The 22,445-nt window shown below is 33.8% G+C and overlaps 1 protein-coding gene across 1 annotated transcript; it reads left to right on the top strand.

Annotated features, from left to right (window-relative positions):
- Positions 1–10,859: 10,859 nt before the first annotated feature.
- Positions 10,860–15,150, top strand: LOC146897116 (linoleate 9S-lipoxygenase-like). Its single transcript, XM_085738653.1, has 9 exons — positions 10,860–11,169; positions 11,567–11,853; positions 11,942–12,182; positions 12,456–12,776; positions 12,865–12,950; positions 13,075–13,182; positions 13,298–13,602; positions 13,687–13,950; positions 14,184–15,150. Exons 1-9 carry the CDS (start codon positions 10,959–10,961, stop codon positions 14,938–14,940), a joined length of 2,580 nt encoding a protein of 859 aa, XP_085594779.1. The 5' UTR covers positions 10,860–10,958; the 3' UTR covers positions 14,941–15,150.
- The last annotated feature ends 7,295 nt before the right edge of the window (positions 15,151–22,445 follow it).

Here is a 22,445-nt window from a genome sequence, read left to right as displayed (position 1 = left end):
CACCTAGCAAAACGACTCCCTGCCCAGTCAACATCAGGGCCATTCCTAGATATTTACGGGTTTTAAGAATAATATGAGAAAAGGGCCTTTAGACAATACATTATAAATTTTTTTAGTTTATTGTTGTGATTTTATTAGCTCTTCATTTTTTTTTTCGGTTTTTCACACCTAAATAAATGTTTTCTTTAAGCAATATTTATAAATCAAATACTTCATAAACACCAAAACAAAACAAAATAAAATATCGTAGAAGTAGAGAACAATATCACATGTTATAAAATTAACCCAATTTCTTGGATAATAAATATCACTAATATTTTTAATATTAGTGAGGCACATTATTGGGAACAAAAGACCCAAAAAAATATCACATTTTTTTGGCACATTATTAAGAACAACCAAATTTGTTTATACGGAAGGTGTATATAGAAATCTTTGTGCTATACAAAGGTATATATAGCAATCTTTCAAAAAAAAAAAAAAAAGAAAGGTATATATAGCAAATTGTGCCAAAAAGGCCAAAAACATTATCAAGCTTAGCCTAGCCCTTCATTATGTCAATGTTTGGGGCCTTTCGGTGAACTTTTCTATATATACCCCCCATAAACCAAATATTTCTACATACACTCCCTACTATAAAGGAATAAAAAATTGGGCCCCCTATCGGCATGGACCCTAGGTCGTCGCACTACCGGCCTATGCCTTGGGCCGGCCCTGGCCAACACAACAAAGAGAAAGACCCCAAGAAAAAGAGTACCCCCAGTATCATCTTCTATTAAGATCGTCTCTAGGATTCCAACATCACTCATAAAATAGACAAGATGCAATCTTTAATCTGCCTAGAATCTAACGGCAAGATAACACTTGGATCGATTGTTAAAAATCATATCATTTTGTTAACTCCAAGTTACCCAAAAATCGAAGCATGTCAAATCAATCAAAAACATTTTCTAAGGTTCTTATAGTCCTCATCTCGTCACTATAACATTCCAAGTGCACAAATAAAATGAATGGGGTAATGAGATTAAATTCTAGCCACCTCGTCACCTTAAACCAAATCTTACACTCCATTTCATAATGCAAGAATAAACAAGTTGCCAATTCCTCACCCTCTTCACACATCACACAATTTGTCGAAGATTCTAGATTAACTTATGAGTTGCAAGATATGAAAGAGTCGGTCTCTTCCAAAGATATCCATACAACACCTCCTCCACCCTACTCAACTCCCTCTCTTATAACAATAATCCCTCCAACACATTATAACATGAACGTACCAAGAAAACCCTTACATCCTCTGTTTGCCACCACCACAAGTCTTCCTCATCCCCACCTCGAATACCTTCTGTGTCACTCCCAACAAATTATTAATTAAGTCACATTCTCAATTAAAAGGGTTTCGAGGCCACAATAGCCTCCAAGACACCACACCATATCTCCATGACCAAAGATCTCCCACCATTGCATCTTTTTGGTTTAAAATAGAATAAAGACCTGGAAAAGTAACATAAAGAGGTGAATTTCCCACCCATAAAATTAAACCATCCAAAAAATAGTTCTTAAATTTCCAACTCTTCTTATTACCCCTTGCTTGAACTAATTCAAAGTCACTACCTCTTAACTTCTGTCACGCATAGATGTAAACCAAGGCCATGAAACTGTTGGGTTGATTGTCAAGTTTCTTGAATAAAAAGGAGGTTAAAAATATTAGTTATTGGTGATTATGTCCCACATCGCTTAGTTTAGTGAAGCAAGGGGAAGACCAAGGCTATATATTGAACCTAGTTTCTTTGTTGTTAGATGCACCAGTCAGTAGCACTTTAAGTTTATATCTGACTTAGTTTAAATATTTGCTTTGTGAGAGTGTGGGTGTACTGGGGCATTGGAGTGAGAGTGAGAGAAGTCTATGTGTTGTAAAAAATTTCACATAGTAATAATTCTCTGGTTGTCGGTTTAGACAACGGTCGTGTTTTTTTCTCCGGTTTTAGAGTTTCCACGTTATATTCTTGTGTTGTGATTGTGTTTTTTTCCCTTCTTCAGCCCTGTTATTTCTCAACAATGGTATCAAAGGCGTGGTTAGGCTCAGTGGGGAGCAGGAGCGGGATCCTAGTGTGGATCAGGCTAGTGATGTGGGTGATTCACACTTGAGGGGGAGATTGTTGGATAATCAAGTGTGAGTGATAATGTTCCACATCGACTAGGAATGGAGGAAACAAAGGATATATAAGAGAGGGAATCCATAAACTCATTGTCTTAAGGTTTTAGGTAAGAGTGTGGTGTTTAAGTCTCTTATGATCCAAAACGTTTGGCCCATTGCCGCTCCCAGGGTTCCCGGACCCCCCAACAGTGGTATCAAGAGCTTCGGTTCCGTGAGATATCACAATTCTTAGTATGCTCTGGGGTTGCAGTTGATGACGGTGCATCAACATTAGTTTTTAGGTGCATTTATGCCTTATAAATAGCATTTAGAGAGTCTTCGGTTCCGTGAGATATCACAATTCTTAGTATGCTCTGGGGTTGCAGTTGATGACGGTGCATCAACATTAGTTTTTAGGTGCATTTATGCCTTATAAATAACATTTAGAGAGTCAACTGCAACAAATTCATGGTGAAATCAAACCAAAACAGGAACAAGAGCTCAAGAGAAGAAACTTTGAGAAAACAAGAAGAAATTGCCTAAGTATGAAGCATCGTGCCACGTTGAGGACTTTCGTGGCACGATTGATGAACGTGGGACAAAGGATTCAGTTCTGGAAATTTCGTGGCACGAAGCAATATGCAACGTGCCACGATGGTTGATTTTGTCTGCTGCCACGTAGGATTAATGAACCATCGTGCCACGACCAGCCCGTAACGTGCCACGATGATGGGCTTTTTCTGAAACCCTAATTTCTTTCTATAAATATCCAGCTGCTAGCAAGGGTTAGGGTACGGATTATTATTGCGATTTTGAGCACAGAGGACGACAGGAGACCAAGGAACAAGCCCTGAATCTCATACCAACTCTCCGTTGGTTAGATTTATGTATGTTTTCTCTTGTTTATGCTTATGATTGTTTAGTTATGAGTAGCTAAACTTTTAGTTTGATTAAACCATGATGAAACTCTTGTAATATATGATTTTGTAGTTGAATTCTCTTTATGATCAATGCTATTCAGTTTTTATTCAGAATTACTTGTGCTTATTGCTTTTCATATTATTGTTTTGTATGACTACTTGCCCTAACTTCTAGCAAATATATGAATTGATCTTAGGAATTGAATGACTACTAGCCCTAGCTTTTAATCCTGAAATAGTAATTTCGTTTAACTCAACACTAGGAACCTAGAGATAGGAAATTGAGAGTTATGATACATGAATTAACGTTCCAACATCGCTTCCACGGTTATTCAATCTAGTTAAGAGATTAATAGGGTTATAACTTAGGAAAGGGTTTTGAGTCAAGAGATTGATCAAAACCACTTAGTTAATTTATCGTAAAAACTGAGTAGTAATTGAGAGTAAAGAGAGGTAGACTTTTCATATAAAGCAATAGCGGATTCACCGGCTTAATCATTCATCTCTATATAATTTTCTCTCACACTTTTTCTACTTCTATTAAGTTTGATAAAACTCAACCTTTCTACCTTGGGCAAAACAATACAAACTTTACACATCCTAACGTATAACGCGCTTGCTAGAATTGAAATTAACACAGTCCTTGTGGATCGATATTTATTACTACTTCGATAGTTTTTGGTACACTTGCCAATTATCTATAACAGTATTGTCTGATCTTCCACATCAGAAAAAAGAAGTGTGATATTGTGAAGGTGCCGAAGAAGGGTGGTAACTACTATTTCTTATTCAAGTGCAATGAAGTTTGACATAGAGAAGTTTGATGGAAGAATCAACTTTGCTTGTGGAAAGTACAAGTCAAGGATGTGCTGATACAATCAGGATTACACAAGGCGCTTAAGTGTGGAATGTCTGGGCATTTAAAGAGAATTTGTCTAGGTGGAGAAGTACCTGAAAAAGACCCCAAGGCAAGTGTTAGCAATGTCTCCCTTATTTTGGGAGATGACGGTGATCTCATCTAGAAGATCAAATAAGATGCACCTAAACTCACATATTTACTCCCCCGAGAGTTTAGCATATTTCTTAACTTTTTCAAAAATGGTTTTCATGTTGAGATCCTTTCGTGATTTGCTCCCACCAGTAACCCCAAATATGACTTTGTTCTCTGTTTTTTGTTACATATACAAAAGATCTTGTAATATGCAATGGGAAACAATTCTTTGCTTGTACAATTTTTATACTTTAATTTGTTTCACAAAACCCACACAAGCAAAAAAATATTATGGTTGCATCAAATTAATTGCCTTTTAAGAACAAAGTTTTCTTAATTTCTTTGACCATATTACCCCTTTAACATCTAGATCCATAATATCATCCACCAATTTCGACAACCTCACTTCTATTCCCCCATACTCAACCTTATTCTAAGCTCTATGTTCAATTTTCAAAGCTTTAAGTTTTGTCTTCAACACCACTCTCATCAAACCTCTAACATTTTGATTTTGCCCTGCATCATCCACCACTTTTTTAAACTTCATGTCTTCCCACCAAAAATTATTGAAACATAATGGTCTTGGACCTCAACTCTTATCTCCAACTTTGAAAACCAAAGGACGATGATCTGATATCCCTTGGTAAGACCCACCAAGCCACATACCCCCAATTGTTAGACCACTTTTCCTAAATAAGAGCTCTATCAATATGACTCATCGCACTCCCATTCAAATTATATCAAGTAAATCAACGACCTAGAGGGGTCACATCCACCAAACCACACCTCCCTCATAAAATTATTGAAAAGTTTCATTTTCAACGGTTGTCTCGAAGAAGCTTCCAAATTTATCCCCCTTCTCTCTTCCGTACTACACACGCATTAAAATCATCAACCAAACACCAAGCTCCTTCTCTCAAAGTATTTCCAACCATCAAAAGATTCTCACAAAACCTTCTCTTTGCCATTATATCACATTTGGAATAGATATAATGGAAAAACAACATTTTTTAAAAATTCCCATTCCAAGCACACCCTGACAAAACCCTCCCACACAAAAGAAATCAACCTTTTGTTGGCCCACCAACTAGTTAATTGTTTTCCTTTTCGATCTCCCCCAAGCTTCTCACACTATAAATCAACAAAATCATTGATCACTAGTTGCTTTCTTCCTTCTTCATGTTCTAGCAACTTCTTAAAATTGTTTCATCCTCTATATTAAAAGAAATTATGTCATTCCTTTGTAAGTGAAAAAAATCCCTACTGCATCCAACTATTTCCTACTACTTCCCCCGCATTTCCTCCGGGGTTTTCTGGAAGTATTGCACCCCCTTTCTCCATCTATAATTACCCGCAAGCCTAATGGTCGCCCACACTCTACGGCTAGCCTTCCCATGACTGGCCCAAAAGCCAAGCAACCCAAGCAAGGGCTTTAGGCTCAAAGTTTTGGGTATAAAAAAAACACATTAAAAAATTAAATTGGTTATAAATATATTATATGACTGATAAATTATAGACTTTTTCATAGCTTAATTGGTTACCAAAAATGCCTCAATTACTCTTGGTCGTCAATTCAAATTTGGGTCTCCACAAAATTGATTTTTCCTTTTAAATATTTTGTTAAAAAAATATTTGTTTTAGGCCTCTTAATCTGTTACGCCGGCCGGTCCTGAGCTCTCCTTTAAAGTCACCTCCGATGCCTCCTCACTACCTTCACCTTCCTCCTCAACAGCGGCCACCACCCAAACTTTTTACACCAATCCCATAACTCTAATACTTTGTAGCGCCCACTCACCAAGGCTCCATATGATAAAGTAAATTTTTTTATTTTGCAAGGAGAAGTAAAAATTATGCTTGCTTATGATTATAAAGTTTACTATTTTTTATCACTCAGCCATACCTGCTCACTCACCAAGGTTGGTTCCTTCTAACGAATAATAGTCATCGATTGACATCTTAGAAGTCATTGATTCACAGGTTGTCCAAACCTTTTTTTATGGAAGTAAAAATTATTGTGAAAGTGTGTACTTATGATAAAGTTTAATATTTCTTGGCTTAAATATGTTATTCGTCCCTGTAAATAGGGGTCGCTTAAAATTTCGTCCCTGCAATCGCTAATCCTTTTTTTTTGCCCCTGCAAAGTTTAATCAGTTAAAAATTCGTCCCTTGACCCAGTCAATGACTGCCACGTCATCAAAATTACCATAATGGCATGGGAATTGACGAAAATACCCCTGGGCTAATTTTTTTTTTCCTTCAAAAAATTTTTTTTTTTCAAAATTTTGAAAATTCTTTTTTAAATTAAAAAAATCTGAAAAAATAATTAAAAGTCAAAAAAAAATTCGGAAAAAAACTGTTAAAATTAAAACTGAAAAATTTTCGGGAAAAAATCGTAAAAAAATTCGGGAAAAAACTGAATTTTTTTTTGAAGGAAAAAAAACAAAAAAAAAATAATCCAGGGGTATTTTCGTCAATTCCCATGCCATTTTGTTAATTTGATGACGTGGCAGTCATTAACTTGGTCAAGGGACGAATTTTTAACTGATTAAACTTTGCAGGGGCAAAAAAAAAGGATTAGCGATTGCAGGGATGAAATTTTAAGCGACCCCTATTTGCAGGGACAATAACATATTTAAGCCATATTTCTTATTAATTATTTTTATATTATTTTTATTTGGCCACCTAAAAGTTATACCAATGACTTCACAGTTGCTAAGTCATGCACTCCTATTCCACCAAACGTCAAGAACCCAAAATGATTGTGTGTCAAGAGCTTTCAAACTTTCTGCATGGTGCCAATTAATTTATAACCTTTCTTTGCTATTAAGGGAAAAATACAAGCATGCATTTAATGCATCAAAGACTTGGCAATTGCTTCTTAAGTACCATGTGGGCCTTGCAGTGTATAAGATTTATATAGTTTAATTAAACATGAATAATATATATTTTGGTGCAGAATGTAGATTGAGGATGGTCACTAAACTCACTACTAAAAAAGGTTGAAACAGTTGGGGACATTTTGAGAAGGAAATATATCTAATTTTGTCGCTACGTGTTATGTTAGAGACGAAATATTTACTGACTATTTTTTTATCTGCTTTCAATTTCACTGCTAATCAAGCATGCACTTAGTTATGTTACTTACTTACGTACAATAATGTGGTTATAAACTTTATTTGAATTGCTGAGTTATGTCTATTGCTAATGGAATGGTCTTAAATCTTAATTACTAAGTCTGTATAAATGTCATGGATTGGTTCATTGGTTGATTGGATCTTATCTATAGGTGTGTAACTGCTATTGATGGGTTGCTGACATGGAAGAGGTGTTGGCTGGCAAGGTACAGAGTAGTTGAGTGAAAACTTATAATGTGAATTATGGCATATACAGTTAACATGAATGAATATTGGTCAATTATGAAAGAAGAGCATTTATCATAGAATTGGAGTGCAAATTTACGCTGCATAATGTTGTGTTATCACGGAGCCTAAAGATCATTCACATTAAGCTCAAATCAACAATACATGTGTGGTTGACACCACACTTTAACCCAAAACATTAAGATATTAAAATTATAGATCATCTCAATTATAATATGTTCATCATCCACTTTTTAATATGGAACTCTTACTCACAATTGATATACTAACATATAACTCATACCTCAAAAACTAATAATAAAATTATGAGTCATCCCTAAAAAAAAAAAAATTAAACTTATGAGTCAAACAAGTAAACTTAACTAAGAAGTAACTAAAACTATAACGCGACAAATCTGATATGAATACGCTAAAGGATCTTGAATTGTATATATATATATATATATATATATATATATATATATATATATATATATATATATATATATATATATATATATAGACACACACACACTCTATGGAGCATATATTCCAACACACGACATTGACACAGACATATTAACATCGTCAATGTAAAAATTAAAAAACATAAGATATTGACATCGTGACATATATATTTATTAATTTATTATAATCAAATCAAATATTAGTATTATTTATAAAATAGCTAAAGCGAGAATCAAAATATATACATGTAAATTGAGCAATGTATTTCTTTAGCAAAAAAAAAATATTAAAATTTTGTTCAAAAGTTTAATTTCTTTAACTGCCTCATTGATCAATATTGCTTTCACACATCTTTAATCTTGTAGATACCCCTGAGATGTGTCCATGGTGTGACGGAGCAAAGAAAAAAAATTGGGATATTCGTATGAGTTTTTTGATACATATGGTGTATGAGTGTCATACAGATGCCAGACACTGATCCATAGAGTGTCGATGCAAATAAAAATAATAAATTCTTAGGACACCAGACTGAATTGGTCCAACATGTGTCGTATGAGTGTCATATGAATGTCGAACACTGACGCGTATCGGACACCGCGACACGCGTAATCTTAGAGATGTGTGTACTTCATGGTGCATATATATATACTAAATTAAATGAGTTTATTAGTGATAATGAAGTTGAGGGATTGGATCTCAATCTGCGTAATATGAATAATTACTAACAATAATTAAGGATAATAGTAGCATCTTTCTCCAACAGTGCAAGCCGTGTGTTTGAGAGTCAATGCTTGATGACGATCTCATGGTCTCCCCATTCACACTAGGGAAAATGTAGATGTGAAAAAGCATTTTCATACAAAGACTATTGTGGTGGATATACACATTGAATACTATAGCTTTGCATTTTCATACAAAGACTATTGTGGTGGATATACACATTGAATACTATAGCTTTGCATTTTCATACAAAGACTATTGTGGTGGATATACACATTGAATACTATAGCTTTTAAAGGGTAGAAAAATTATTGCATCTGTCTGATCAAACCTATATCTTATCCTAAGTTATAAATTTTAATAATAATAACATAATCTTTATTACTTTTGTGTACGGCCAAATAAACAGATTTCAGCGCATGTCTTTGTTAAGTTGATGGAGGAGTACAAAAGAGTAGACTTCTATGGGTCTTCTTCTTCCCTACACGTATTGCATTTAAGCTAGTAGCTACCATGTCATAAGGTTTTAAATTGTAATAAATACACCCTCCAATCTTATGTATGCAAAATACTCCTTCAAAATAACAAACATTTCGTGTGATAGTGACAATACTCTTTACACACATGAGGTTTGGGAAAGATGAGAGAGAAGGTTGTAAATGTGTTGTTATGGGAACGCAGATAAGGTTTAGACTTACTTGTTAAGAGTTCTACATTCCATGGAAAAAAGATTTTCTAACATTATATAAGTGAAAGAATTCATATATTTAATGCTTTGAAGTTTAAGTTAAGATGTACGGAAACCACTTCAGTTGATCTGGTAGTATTGGCTTGAAACCTTAAAGTGTGCTCCTTTTTAAGGTCTCATGTTCAATACTAATGTATTATTTAGATATGAGTTGGACCAGACTTTCTTGTGTTCCAAAACAATGGGTTTCCAGTGTGGTTTCTAAAACAGTAAGTTATTGACATTAAACCGTCTTAGGACCAACAATAATAAATATATTTTGTTTTTAACATTAACTTTGATCTTGAATACAAACATGTGGATTTGTTTGGAAAAATGGCACATCTAAATAAACATGTGGATTAATACAAAACAATGAAGAATGCCATGAAATGGGGAATCAAGGCCAAAACGTAGGGCACCACGTATACGCAACAACAGTTAAAAATGCCCATTACCCATGAGTTTAGTTGATTAACAATGATTAGTGTTACCCCTAAAAAAAACAATGATTAGTGTTAATTTTGTAAGCCATGATGTTAGGACAATAGAATTATGTTATGTCATTTTGTCTATAAATATCACTTGTAAATTTTGATTTAAACATACACAATCAATCAAACTATTATTTTACTTGCAATTAATCTATTTGCTTTTTATTTACTTAATTTTCAACACTCTATCACCATTAATTAATGTTCAAAAGAGCAATGCTATATCTTTAGACAAATAAGAATTCTTCAAGAATAAAGAGCAGCCAATCACAATGCACTATTTGCCACAATTCAAGGAGGTGTGGCTGAAAAATAGGAAGTGAACAAATAAATCATGCAATTAAAACTTGTCAGTTGTGTCTTGAAAAATTCTTGATGCTATTTTTCTAGAGAAATAACATTTTCCATGTTCAAATGACCACTATATTATTCTAATAATTCTACCGGGAACATAATGGTATCTATGTAGTTTTATTGCATATATACCCTTCATCCAATCAATCAATATCATGTCATATTTTCAAATTAATTTATTTTAAAATAAATATAAATGTTAAACAAATTTTGCCTAAAAAGTATATATCGGAAGGGTGAATAGGATAGGATTAGAAATAGAATTAAGTTATCCTTTTCTATTGGTGCACCAAACAGCGGATTGAATCAGGATATGATAGTTTTACCATATCATGTCTTCCTATCATGTGCACCAAACGGGCCCTAAGGTACATAAAAATTTACCCAATTCTACTAGTTGTATAATTCTATCAAAATTTTCTAAACCTTAAACAATAAGCTCTTCCGTTGAACCGAAACATAAGATATATAGTCCAAACTCTTACTTTAGGGCTCCAATATTTTTACATTTTTTTAATCTAAATTACCACCCCCTTTAGGCCTACAAATGAAAAACAATTCTATCTACTATTACTAAATCTACTAAATTACCACCCTCATTAGTTACATTGATGGTTGACCTAGGCTGTTGACGTCTTGGATGCAGCCCCATGACTTGCAACACTTACTATATATAATGAGTGAGAGTGTAAACAAAATTAGAATAGCGACTTGCAAGCCACTGGGTTTTCTTTCATTTGCCAGAACGGCAGAAAGTGCACAACAAATTTGCTGGAGAAGTTGCAAAGATGTTTTCATTTCACAGAAGCCAAAAGGTGAAGGGGACAGTGATATTGATGCATAGGAATGTGTTGGATATCAACGCCCTCACCGCTGGTTTAAATATCACAGGTGGATTCAAGATTCTTGGTAATCTCACTAGCTCTATATTTGATACCTACGGTTCAATCTTGGGCCGTTCAGTGGCTCTCAGGTTGATTAGTGCTACTAGTGCTGATGGTAATTACTTTTTTCTTTTACTAAACATAATGCTCACCACATGGATGTATACTCATAACTCATTGTTATAAAATCTCTTTCTTTTTTGATACAAATATACTGTTACACTTCAATTTGCGAATATACAGTAAAAGTTCTCATATTTTAAACTCACAATTGGTTTCTATGTTTAGAGAACGTCAAATATAAACATGTGGTTCAAAGATAGACTTTACTATTTTTTTTACTAAACTTTAATAAAATATTACACATGTTCTTCATTTTTTACAATTACTATAATTTCTTTAAAAAATTGTTTTAAGAGTATTTGTTAATTTTTCATTTGAGAATTATCATAACTTTTTTTTTTTATAAATCTTTACTGAAATTGAAAAACAAACTTGTGACATATTTGTAGAAAGTGGAAAAGGTAAAGTGGGAAAGAGATCGTTTCTTGAAGGTTTTGTTACCTCCGCACCGATTCTAGGAGCTGGACAGTGTGCATACAAAGTTCATTTTCAATGGGATAGTGACATGGGAATTCCAGGAGCATTTTATATTGAGAATTTCATGCTAGGAGAATTTTTTCTTGTAAGTTTAACACTTGAAGATATTCCTAACCATGGAACCATCAACTTTGTTTGCAACTCATGGATTTACAATTGTCGAAAGTACAAAACTGAACGCATTTTCTTTGCCAACAAGGTAAGTATGAAAAATATCATATTTATCTTACAACTTAAATATCTTACATTTTCCAAAATTTGACACTATTATGTAAATATAAATATAGACATATCTTCCAAGTGAAACACCGCCTCCATTAGTCTACTATAGACAAGAAGAACTGAAGACTTTACGAGGAGATGGGACAGGTAAACGTGAAGAATGGGAAAGGATCTATGACTATGATGTCTACAATGATGTGGGTGATCCTGATAGAAAGGCTAGCTTAGCTCGTCCTGTTATTGGAGGATCCAACACCTTGCCTTACCCTCGAAGGGGGAGAACCGGCAGGAAACCAGCTAAGAAAGGTTATAAACTTTTATATTCTATTTAAACGATCAAGTTAGTATATTATGTTTTAAGGTATTTCTGCACAAAGGAAAGTGATATGGTACAACTATATGAAATATTAATGTAACTTTATAGTTAATGTTTTCATCCCTAGTATAGGGTATGTTATGATGGCAATATTTTTTTGGTTGAAAATGTGTCTTTTATGTTGATCAAAATGTTTCATTTGTTTATGATTCTAAAGTCATTCTTCTTGCTAATGCATATTTTGCTATTTTGTATTTGAGCAGATCCTAAAAGTGAGAGACGGAGCGAGTATATTTATCTTCCAAGAGATGAATCATTTGGTCACTTGAAGTCTTCTGACTTTCTTGTTTACATACTTAAATCAGTATCTCAGAATGTCATACCTACATTAACATCTGCACTTACATTACAATTCAACAAGCCAGAGTTTAACACCTTTGATGATGTGCGTGCATTTTACGAGGGTGGAATTAAATTGCCTACTAATGAACTTAGCAAACTTAGCCCTATACCGTTGTTCAAGGAACTCCTCAGAACTGATGGTGAAGCACCCCTTAAGTTTCCACCACCTAAAGTCATTCAAGGTATCCATTAGAAACACATTTTTAGTCATGCAAAATTTGGAAAGAAATTAATTTCATAGATCTTTTATACTTCTCTTATTTTGAAAAGTGAATCAATCTGGATGGATGACTGATGAAGAATTTACAAGAGAGATGATTGCTGGTGTGAATCCACACATCATCAAAAGAATTCAGGTAAACTTAATAGTTTAATATAATTGTTATGCAAACACCAAAACTAAAATAAGAATATTGTATCCATTTTTCATCCTAGTTTTTTAATTGTTAACCTTATTATTGCTTGATATATTTAATGTAGGAATTTCCACCAAAGAGCAAGCTAGATAGGCAACTCTACGGCGATAATACCAGCACAATAACCAAAGAACAGCTTCAACAAAACATGGGTGGGATCACAGTTGAACAAGTAATTACAAAATTTAACATCAATACTCAAAATAAATAATTTTGTTATTGTTTTGCAAAATTGTTTCATTTTCATTCAATTTATTGCAATGACTAAATTATATATTTTTTAATAGGCTATCGAAACCAACAAATTGTACATACTTGATCACCATGACTCAATATATCCATATCTGAGGAAAATAAATGCAGCTGATACAAAGGCATATGCTACGAGAACCTTCCTTTTCTTACAAAATGATGGAACTTTGAAGCCATTGGCCATTGAGCTAAGCAGCCCACATCCTCAGGCTGATAGCTTTGGTCCTGTTAGTCATATTTACTTTCCTGCAAGTGATGGTGTTGAAGCTTCAATTTGGCTCCTTGCTAAAGCTTATGTAGTTGTAAACGACTCGTGCCATCACCAACTCATCAGCCATTGGTATAAATTCAATTGACAAGATTATAGACTCAAACATACTTCAAATACCATTGAGTTATACATTAATATCTATATGTGTGACAGGTTGAACACTCATGCTGTTGTTGAGCCATTCATCATAGCAACAAATAGGCATCTTAGTGTGGTTCATCCTATTCATAAGCTTTTACTTCCGCACTATCGTGACACAATGAACATTAATGCACTTGCAAGGAGTGTCTTGGTAAATGCAGAGGGTGTTATCGAGAAGACGTTCTTGATGGGAAGTTATTCTCTAGAATTGTCTGCTGTATTATATAAGGATTGGGTTTTCACTGAGCAAGGTTTGCCTAATGATCTACTCAAAAGGTAACCTTACAAAACATTAGATCCTAGACATATATTCAGTAGTTAAAAAGAGGATTGAAAATTTGTTCGCAACCTCAATCTAAGATGGGATATTCAGGTTTTTAATGTCTAAACATCAATGGTTGTGGTCGCATCAACTGTATTTTGCCGCAATTTTAAACTTTCCGTTTATAATATTGATATCAAAAGTTTTTATTTTGATATTAATGATATCTTCCTTTCTTGTTATCTAGAGGTGTGGCTCTTAAGGATCCTACTTCCCCACACGGCCTTCGCCTTCTGATAGAGGACTACCCTTATGCTGCAGATGGATTAGAGATATGGGCTGTTATTAAGTCATGGGTTGAAGAATATGTGAATTTCTACTACAAGTCAGATGTAAATATTGCACAAGATTCTGAACTCCAAGCATTTTGGAAAGAACTTGTAGAGGTTGGTCACGGTGACTTGAAAAATGCAACATGGTGGGTTAAGATGCAAACTCGTACAGAGTTGATTGACACTTGCACCACCCTCATATGGATTGCTTCAGCACTTCATGCAGCTGTTAATTTTGGACAATATCCGTACGGAGGTTACATTCTTAACCGACCAACTAAAAGCAGAAGATTAATGCCTAAGAAAGGATCCCCCGAGTATGATGAGCTTTCTAAGAACTATCAAAAGGCGTTTTTGAGAACAATCACACCAAAAAATGACACCCTAATTGACTTGACCATTATAGAGGTCTTGTCAAGACATGCTTCTGATGAACAATACCTCGGACAGAGAATTGAAGGTGATCTTTGGACTTCTGATTCACAACCATTAGAGGCTTTCAAGAGATTTGGAACAAAGTTGGCTGAAATTGAACAAAAACTCACTCAAAGGAATAATGATGAGACTCTAAGGAATCGATATGGACCGGTTAAGATGCCGTATACTTTGCTTTATCCTTCAAGTGAGGAAGGATTGACTTGCAGAGGCATTCCTAATAGTATCTCCATCTAAAAAGGTTCCCTTGTAGTAATTCTATGAATAACATACGAAGAAGGAATTCAATTCCCTCAACCCCTATCCATGGTCATGTTATTATCCATGTATGTTTGATTGATTGTTATAGTGTTTTGGTTTACATCAATGTAAGAAACATTGTATCTGTTGTACTTGTACCATTCTAGACCATTGATTTCAAATGCAGCTTTCATGTTTCACCTTAAACTTAAAAAGTTTGTTATATTATTTAATTAACGTCGTTTTTGAGAAAACAATTTGGAATTATTGTTCTTAATTAGTGCCGAATAATATATGCTTCAGCATGGTTTTTTTGCTTTAACCAAGATGCTTAATATACTAGTTTATTGACCTTTATATGTCCTGTGTACCATAATCACATATACCCCTAGACAAAATAGATAATGAGCATGGGACTTGTTTTGAGGAGACCCTTGGATTCCAGGTATGGTGCCCTTGAGGACTACTGTGCAGATTTCATTCCTATTGGAGAACCCTTGTTCTCTGTCTCTAATTAATTATTTGATCAGTTTGGCACTGGGAGGCTCCCTCTCGAATTCGTCCAACCTCATGGAAGCTTGCTCACGGCTCATTACTCACAATTGCAATGACGCCCCCCATGCCAATCTCAGCCTGAAACCATTATGTATATGCTTCGGGGTTGCGAAGATGTTCAACAATATTGAAATCAATTCATCACTGCGGACAACAGTGCTAAATTCTTTAGGCTCACCTTACATGCCCGACTTAAATGGAACATCACGACATGGAACTGTGAAGCAAGCAGCAACAACTGACCTATGTTCCTTTGATTTTCGATATGAGCTCTCTGGAAGGACAACAACAATCTGGTCTTGTCTAGAGAAACTGAGCTTGATAATCATTATTACATGAACAAAACAATACTAGTCAAGATGATTAGTTTGATGACCATTGATTACTTTCCCTAAAACAAAAACCATTGATTACTTAGTTTCGTTGGTTACTTGAGAGCTAAGTCAACTAGTTTAGTTGGTTATTTGACAGCTGTACATTTCTTGTTTTCTATGATAGTTAGTTAGAGAATACAGTTACTTGCAATAGCAAGTTATCATAGAGTAAGTGAAATCTAGAGTTGCTTGCCGTGGTCCTCACTATCCTTTATATATACTATGTACATACACCATTATCAATCAATGAGAATCAATGTATATTTTCACTCCTTTTGTGCTCTTTCTCTCTCAAATCTTCTATCCATAATAATCATCTAACTTCCAAGGTAGTTAACATTGTTAATATTATGGAGAATCGGAGAGAAGAGATAATAACAAGAGAATATCATAACTCAAATAACAACCGAATACAAAAACTAATACACACTATTTCAATAGACTCTAACTTAAATCAACAACCAGTCATAATAAAAATAAACACTTTAAATGGGATTTTAGATCTCATCTAAGAGCTAGCTCAAATAATGAGATGCTCAAACACGTTTATACATCCAACTATCCGGGAACATGGGTAAAGTGAGACTGCAAACAACTTCAATACTCACCCTTACGTCTAGGGTGTGCTTAGGTTAAATTTCCACATTTCAATATTTGACCTGACTATGAAGCCATGTTAATAATAGAAAATTTGAAAAGAAAAAAAAATAACAAAGAAGACAAAGAGATAATAAAATACTAAATATATTTCGTAATATTCTGACACTCCTCCTCAAGTTAAAACTAAATAAGTTTTAAGCTTGTTACAAATTAACCATGAACATTAGAGCTCAAACCAAACCAACTAATATTGTAACCAACTAAGAAGAGCATCCAATAAATGAGAAACAATCATAGAAGAAGAACCAAATCAAAACAAGGAAACCAAAAAATATAAACAAAGAGAGAAGCAACCAAATAGAAGAGCCAATAGAGAGAGAGAAGAAATCAAACATAATGGTCTAGCGAGGGGAGAGGCAACCAAAAGGAAGAGCCAATAGAGAGAAAAGCAACCAAACAAAAGAATTAATAAGGAGATAATCAATCAAACGAAAGAACCAATAGGGAGAGAGTTAATGAAATAGAAGAATCAATATGGAGAGGAGCAATCAAACAGAAGAATCAATCTAGAGATGATCAATCAAACTAAAGAATTGATAGAGATAAAAGGAAGCAACAAAGCAAACTAGCAACAAACCAAATAGAGTAACAATGTAAGAGATACCCATGGACACAAAATGCAACTGCACCGGAATAAAAACCAACACCGTATCGAAAAACAAAAACTCCTTGTGTCAAAACTCACCAGACAATGGTGGTGGCGTGCTTCTTTGCGTCAAAACTCCTTGTGTCAAACCAACTAATATTATACCCAGCTAAGAAGAGCATCCAATAAATGAGCAACAATCAATGAAGAAGCAACAACCAAAGAAATGAACCATCAAAACGAAATCAAACCCAACAAAACCAAACCAAATCAGAGCAAGGAAAACCAAAAATATAAACTAAGAGTGAAGCAATCAAACAGAAGAGTCAATAGAGAGAGAGAAACAATCAAACATAATGGTCTAGAGAGAGGGGGAGAGGCAACTCAAAAGAAGAGCCAATAGAGAGAAAAGCAACCAAACATAAGAATTAATAGGGAGATGATCAATCAAATGAAACAACCAATAGAGAGAGAGAGAGGGAAAGAGAATCAATCAAACAGAAAAATCAATAGAGATAGAAGGAAGCAACACAACAATGTAGCAACGAACCAAATAGAGTAACAAGGTAAGAGATACCCATGGACACAAAATGCAACCACACCGGAATCAAAACCAACACCGCATCATCAGGGACGGAGCTTAGTACAAATGAAAAGGGGCATCCGCCACCCAAGAAATACATAGGACCCCTATAGTACCCATGTGCATATTAACGTTCGCCACCCATGATTTAATATTCACTTGGTTCACTTATACTAAATTTTATTTTTTTTAATTAAAGGTCCACTCATATTCTCCTTTTTTACCAGCCACTCATATTTTTTTTATAATAAATGAATATAGCATGTTAAATTTATACAATTATTAATAGTAGATGCTTGTTATTGTTTATCTTATTTATTGTGTCTTATATTTTCGCCCCCCTCGATAAATTTTTCTTGCTCCGTCCCTGCGCATCATAAAACAAAAAATTTGTTGTGTAAAAACTCATCCACACAATGGTGGCGGCATGTTTTGATGAGCGTGCGTAACAATTTTTTTAACCAGCCAAGTTTTAACAAACATAAACCTTGCATACATTGATGCACACAAACGAAATACATAACAAACCTAAGACGACCACGCCTAAACCTACAATGTAGGGACTAAACAGATACCAGTCTACTAAACCAAAGGAAATAGAAGGCCGACAGCAACACGCCTGAACTGACCAAAACTATCCCCCTAAACAACAAAAACTAACACATTTCCACATAGAAGGCACAACAACCCCCTGTCCCACCCAAAACCACATGACAACAACCCAATCAAACCAACAGCTAGCGGTACAAAAAGATGTCCACAACCAACTTCAATAGTTGAATCATGGCCAACACAAAGCACATTGAGATACTATCGCTATAAACAATCACCCAAATCTCAAAACCACTCATAGAACAAACATAGGCTCACTTTCAACCTACTTAAATGTCATCTTCATGACGTCACTTTTACCTCTTCAACCACCTCTAGGACATTCCTTGAAACATCTTTGAATAATTTGTCATTCCTAATTCTCCAAAGAATCCAAATAAGAGTGTGTCAAATTAGCCAAGAACTCTTTTGGATTTTCTCGTTCCTAGTTTCCCCTATTATATTTCCATCTACATTAATAAGTTATGACGGGTAATCAACAAAAACCCAAGCCATTTGAACGCCATAGACCACACATTGTATGCAATATCGCAATGGAGAAAAATATGAGAAGATTTTTCCTCCACCCAATGACAAAGACACACAGAGACTAGAAGAATCTGAAGGAATGGCCTTACGCGACAATAAATTTCTCCTAGCTAGAATTTGATTAAGAAGAAACTTCCAAGAAAAACCTATCACTTTTGTCAGAGTCAGACTCTTCCACAAAACCCCAAAAACTTTGTCCTTTAATCTACCCTTACTTTCTTCCAAAAACAACAATGCTTCCAACAATTTGTATGTTGAATTTATCAAGAACATTCCTCCATTTTCCAGACGCCAACCCTATTCATCTTCCCCATAGATACATCTAAAATCTGCCAACAGCCCAAAAAAAATTATTCAACAACTCCACCTCTCATTCGAACAACTCTCTACGCCAACGAAATCCGCATGACCACTATCCCCCCCTCCAAAGAACGCAAATCCTGCACCTTACTCTCCTTTTGTTCAAGAATTGAAATTAACCTTGAAAATAAGTTAATCAAGGGAGAATTACCTACCAACAATCCGTCCGAAAATTAGTTGACCTCTCAATCCCCACTTTTCTTATAACCTCGACATCGAACCAATTTGACCCAATCACGGCTTCAAGAGAAGCAATATCCTTCCACCACCTCGATGAGTTGGACGGCTACAAAACATTCCCCCAGTCCACCAACTTTAGAATTCTATCACCACATTTACCCACCAAGACTTCCTTATACAAAGTGGTCGGTCATTTTGTGGCAATCGTCACTTCCTAAAAGACCTAAATTAACCACGCTTAAATTTCTAAAAATCTTGTTGGGCTCACCACTTTACGCTTTACATGAGTTCCATTTCTAAAGTGTAGGATCCACATGAGTTTTACCCAATAAAAAAGTGGGTGTTAGAGATATAGTGTTCATACAGGGACGAAGTCATAAATTAAACTTAGGGGGACCAGGTTTTAAAGTATAATTTAGTAAAGAAAAATAAATTTTCAAATGCATATAACATATACAAGAAATTATAAGATATAATTAAAGTTAACATATATCCAAATTTTAAGAAATTTCAACGATATAAGAAAGATGAGGATTTCGAGGCTTGTTAGAGAATGACGAGACTAATATGATTTTGGAATAGTGACGAAAGAAAATATTAAACAAAAAAATGCAAAAATAGGAAGATAAATTGAATATTAAATTGTGAGCAGTAAATCATTTGGTAATGCCGGAGAGCACACATACATAATCATATGCAATGACTCAATAATTATAAAGCAAAATAACAACTAGGAATGATAAATTGAGATTCTAATTAAAGATTAGTGACAAAACTTCATTTCTTATTTGTTCTCAAACATTTTAGATAAGAATTAGTGTAATTAAACCTAAAATTCAAATGTTTCAAAGTTCAAAAAAAAAACAAATATATAGACAAAAAAAAGTATAATTTGCATACTAGTATCAATAAAATTGAAAAAACTTGGGGAGGTTGTTGCCTCTATTGGTCCCCCTTCTAACTCCATCCCTAGTTCATAACACACACCCATCGTTATAGATATAGACTTACATATAAATCTCGTTTTTCTTGGTGTAAACCTTCTGGTTCCCACGGAGAAAGGGACCTTGGTAATCTGGAGTTCAACTGTAAGGTAATTATACCTTGATAAAAAATTGTTTCATCCAGTAATTAAAATTGGATTCTCCTAAACAATTCACCCGCGAAACTCGTTAATCACTTGACTCCAATCATTTGAGTATATATAAATCTCTTTTGCAATAAAATTTTAAATAAGCCATACAATTTTTCTTTTTAAATAAGATAGACGCTACCTTATTTTAATTTCCTTTCTTGAGGAGATAGACTACTACCTTATTAAAAATATAGATATAGACCTATCTATAAATTTTAAATAAGTTCCTCTTTGAAAAAAAATATTATATAAGTTACTGCTTCTCTTTTTTTATCTATTTTCTATTTAACCTCTTGGTTTAAGTCGTACACCATTAATTTGTGTCTATTTCTTAAAGATTTTTGTTTTAGTTGAAATGTACTCTTAAGATTATGTTTAGATGTTTTGATGTGAAGTTAAAACTATTTTGTTTCTTTGGTGTCTCATAGGCTTAGTATTACATACAACTTTGTTTAATATGTACAATTAAGTTGCTCATGTAAGGTAGATAGACTAGTTAAATTTTAAAAATGTTAATAAGTGTTATTGGAGCATTTTTTAAGACATTTAAATGGTAATTTTTTTATAAAAATTTGTGTAATTAATATTGAAAATTGAAATATTTGACATTTTTATGAAATAATTTCTTATCAGGTCTTACTGACAATGGTTCTAAGGGCATTTTTTTTGGAGGGTCCTAAGGACATTGTTTGAGGAATGCACAAAAAAGAAATTTAGTATTGAAAACTTGAGTCAAACACATGTAAAAAAAAATTCAATGTTAAGTTACTGCTTTTAGACGCTTGAACAAATACATTAAGGTCTTGACCAAAAAAAAAAAAACAAATACATTAAGGATACTTATTAACATTTTTCTTTACTCCATCTGTCTCAATTTAACTGAGTTGTTTTAACGGTTTTAAGTGTTCTTGTCAAGTATTGGTGCATTTATCATTATCATAAAAGCAACGTATGATATATTGCATTGAGAATGATAAAAATAGTATTAATGAGAGTTATAATAGGAAAAAAGTAATTAATATTGCATTGAAAAGTGAAATAGATCAATTATTTTAGTACAATTCTTTTTTTACAAAATGATTTAGTTATTATAGGACGGTGCGAGTATTAATTTAGAATCCTTAAAGAATATGTAGTGTACACGTGAGTTTAGCTCAGTTGGTATGGGCAATGCATAAAATATGCAAGGTCTGGAGTTCGAACCCCGACCACCACAAAAAAAAGAATATGTTGTGACATTCTTTAACAAGACCAAAAAAAAAAAAACACAAATGTATTGATGTTGAGTTTGATCAAGATGTGCGATTTGCAAATCTTGTTATACACCGTACAAGATTTATCTCCTATATAAAGTTATAAAAGTTTCAAGTCAACTACTATCCCAATCACTAAGGCATCTTTGCTATTTTGTTGATAAAAAATTAGGTGCACGTGAACCACGATTCTCGCATACAAGCATTTTCTTGTATGTGTTGTGATTATTGAAAAATATGAGTAACAATGCTCAACAATAATGACATTAATTAAAGTAAAAAACAACAATAATTGACATTAATTAAATATTTAATTCATAGGCACAGATAATATAAAGAGTTTTTATATATATTAGCAGAAAAAAAATGTAGTAAGCATGATCCTTGTGCTTGTGAAAATATAAAAAGATTTTACAAGATAAGAAACTAAAAGCAGAAATAAAATCTTGAAAATTGTGTAGTTTAATTTTGAAAGTTTTATATTTTATCTTTTTAGTTTGTGCATTTGATTAATTTCTTTTTTAACTTTAAACTTGTATCTTTAGGACACAAGTTAGCATAATCCTAAAGGAAATGCCGACTTTAATACAGCAAAAATAAAGGAATACCAACTTTTTGTCAGACTTTTTTTCTTTGACTATATCCTATGTTTAAATTATTTTATTTATAATTTTTT

The sequence above is a fragment of the Medicago sativa genome, chromosome 8 (assembly GCF_051527215.1).
Source record: "Medicago sativa cultivar Bolivia chromosome 8, Bolivia_mono, whole genome shotgun sequence".
NCBI lineage: Eukaryota > Viridiplantae > Streptophyta > Magnoliopsida > Fabales > Fabaceae > Medicago > Medicago sativa.
This window is presented reverse-complemented; position numbering and strand designations above follow the sequence as displayed.

Bases quoted from the DNA above. Each gene is read 5' to 3' on its own strand.
- LOC146897116 (XM_085738653.1), top strand. From the start codon at position 10,959: ATGTTTTCATTTCACAGAAGCCAAAAGGTGAAGGGGACAGTGATATTG. The intron at 11,854-11,941 runs GTAAGTATGAAA...ATATAAATATAG, and splicing joins GCATTTTCTTTGCCAACAAG to ACATATCTTCCAAGTGAAAC. The intron at 12,183-12,455 runs GTTATAAACTTT...GTATTTGAGCAG, and splicing joins CAGGAAACCAGCTAAGAAAG to ATCCTAAAAGTGAGAGACGG.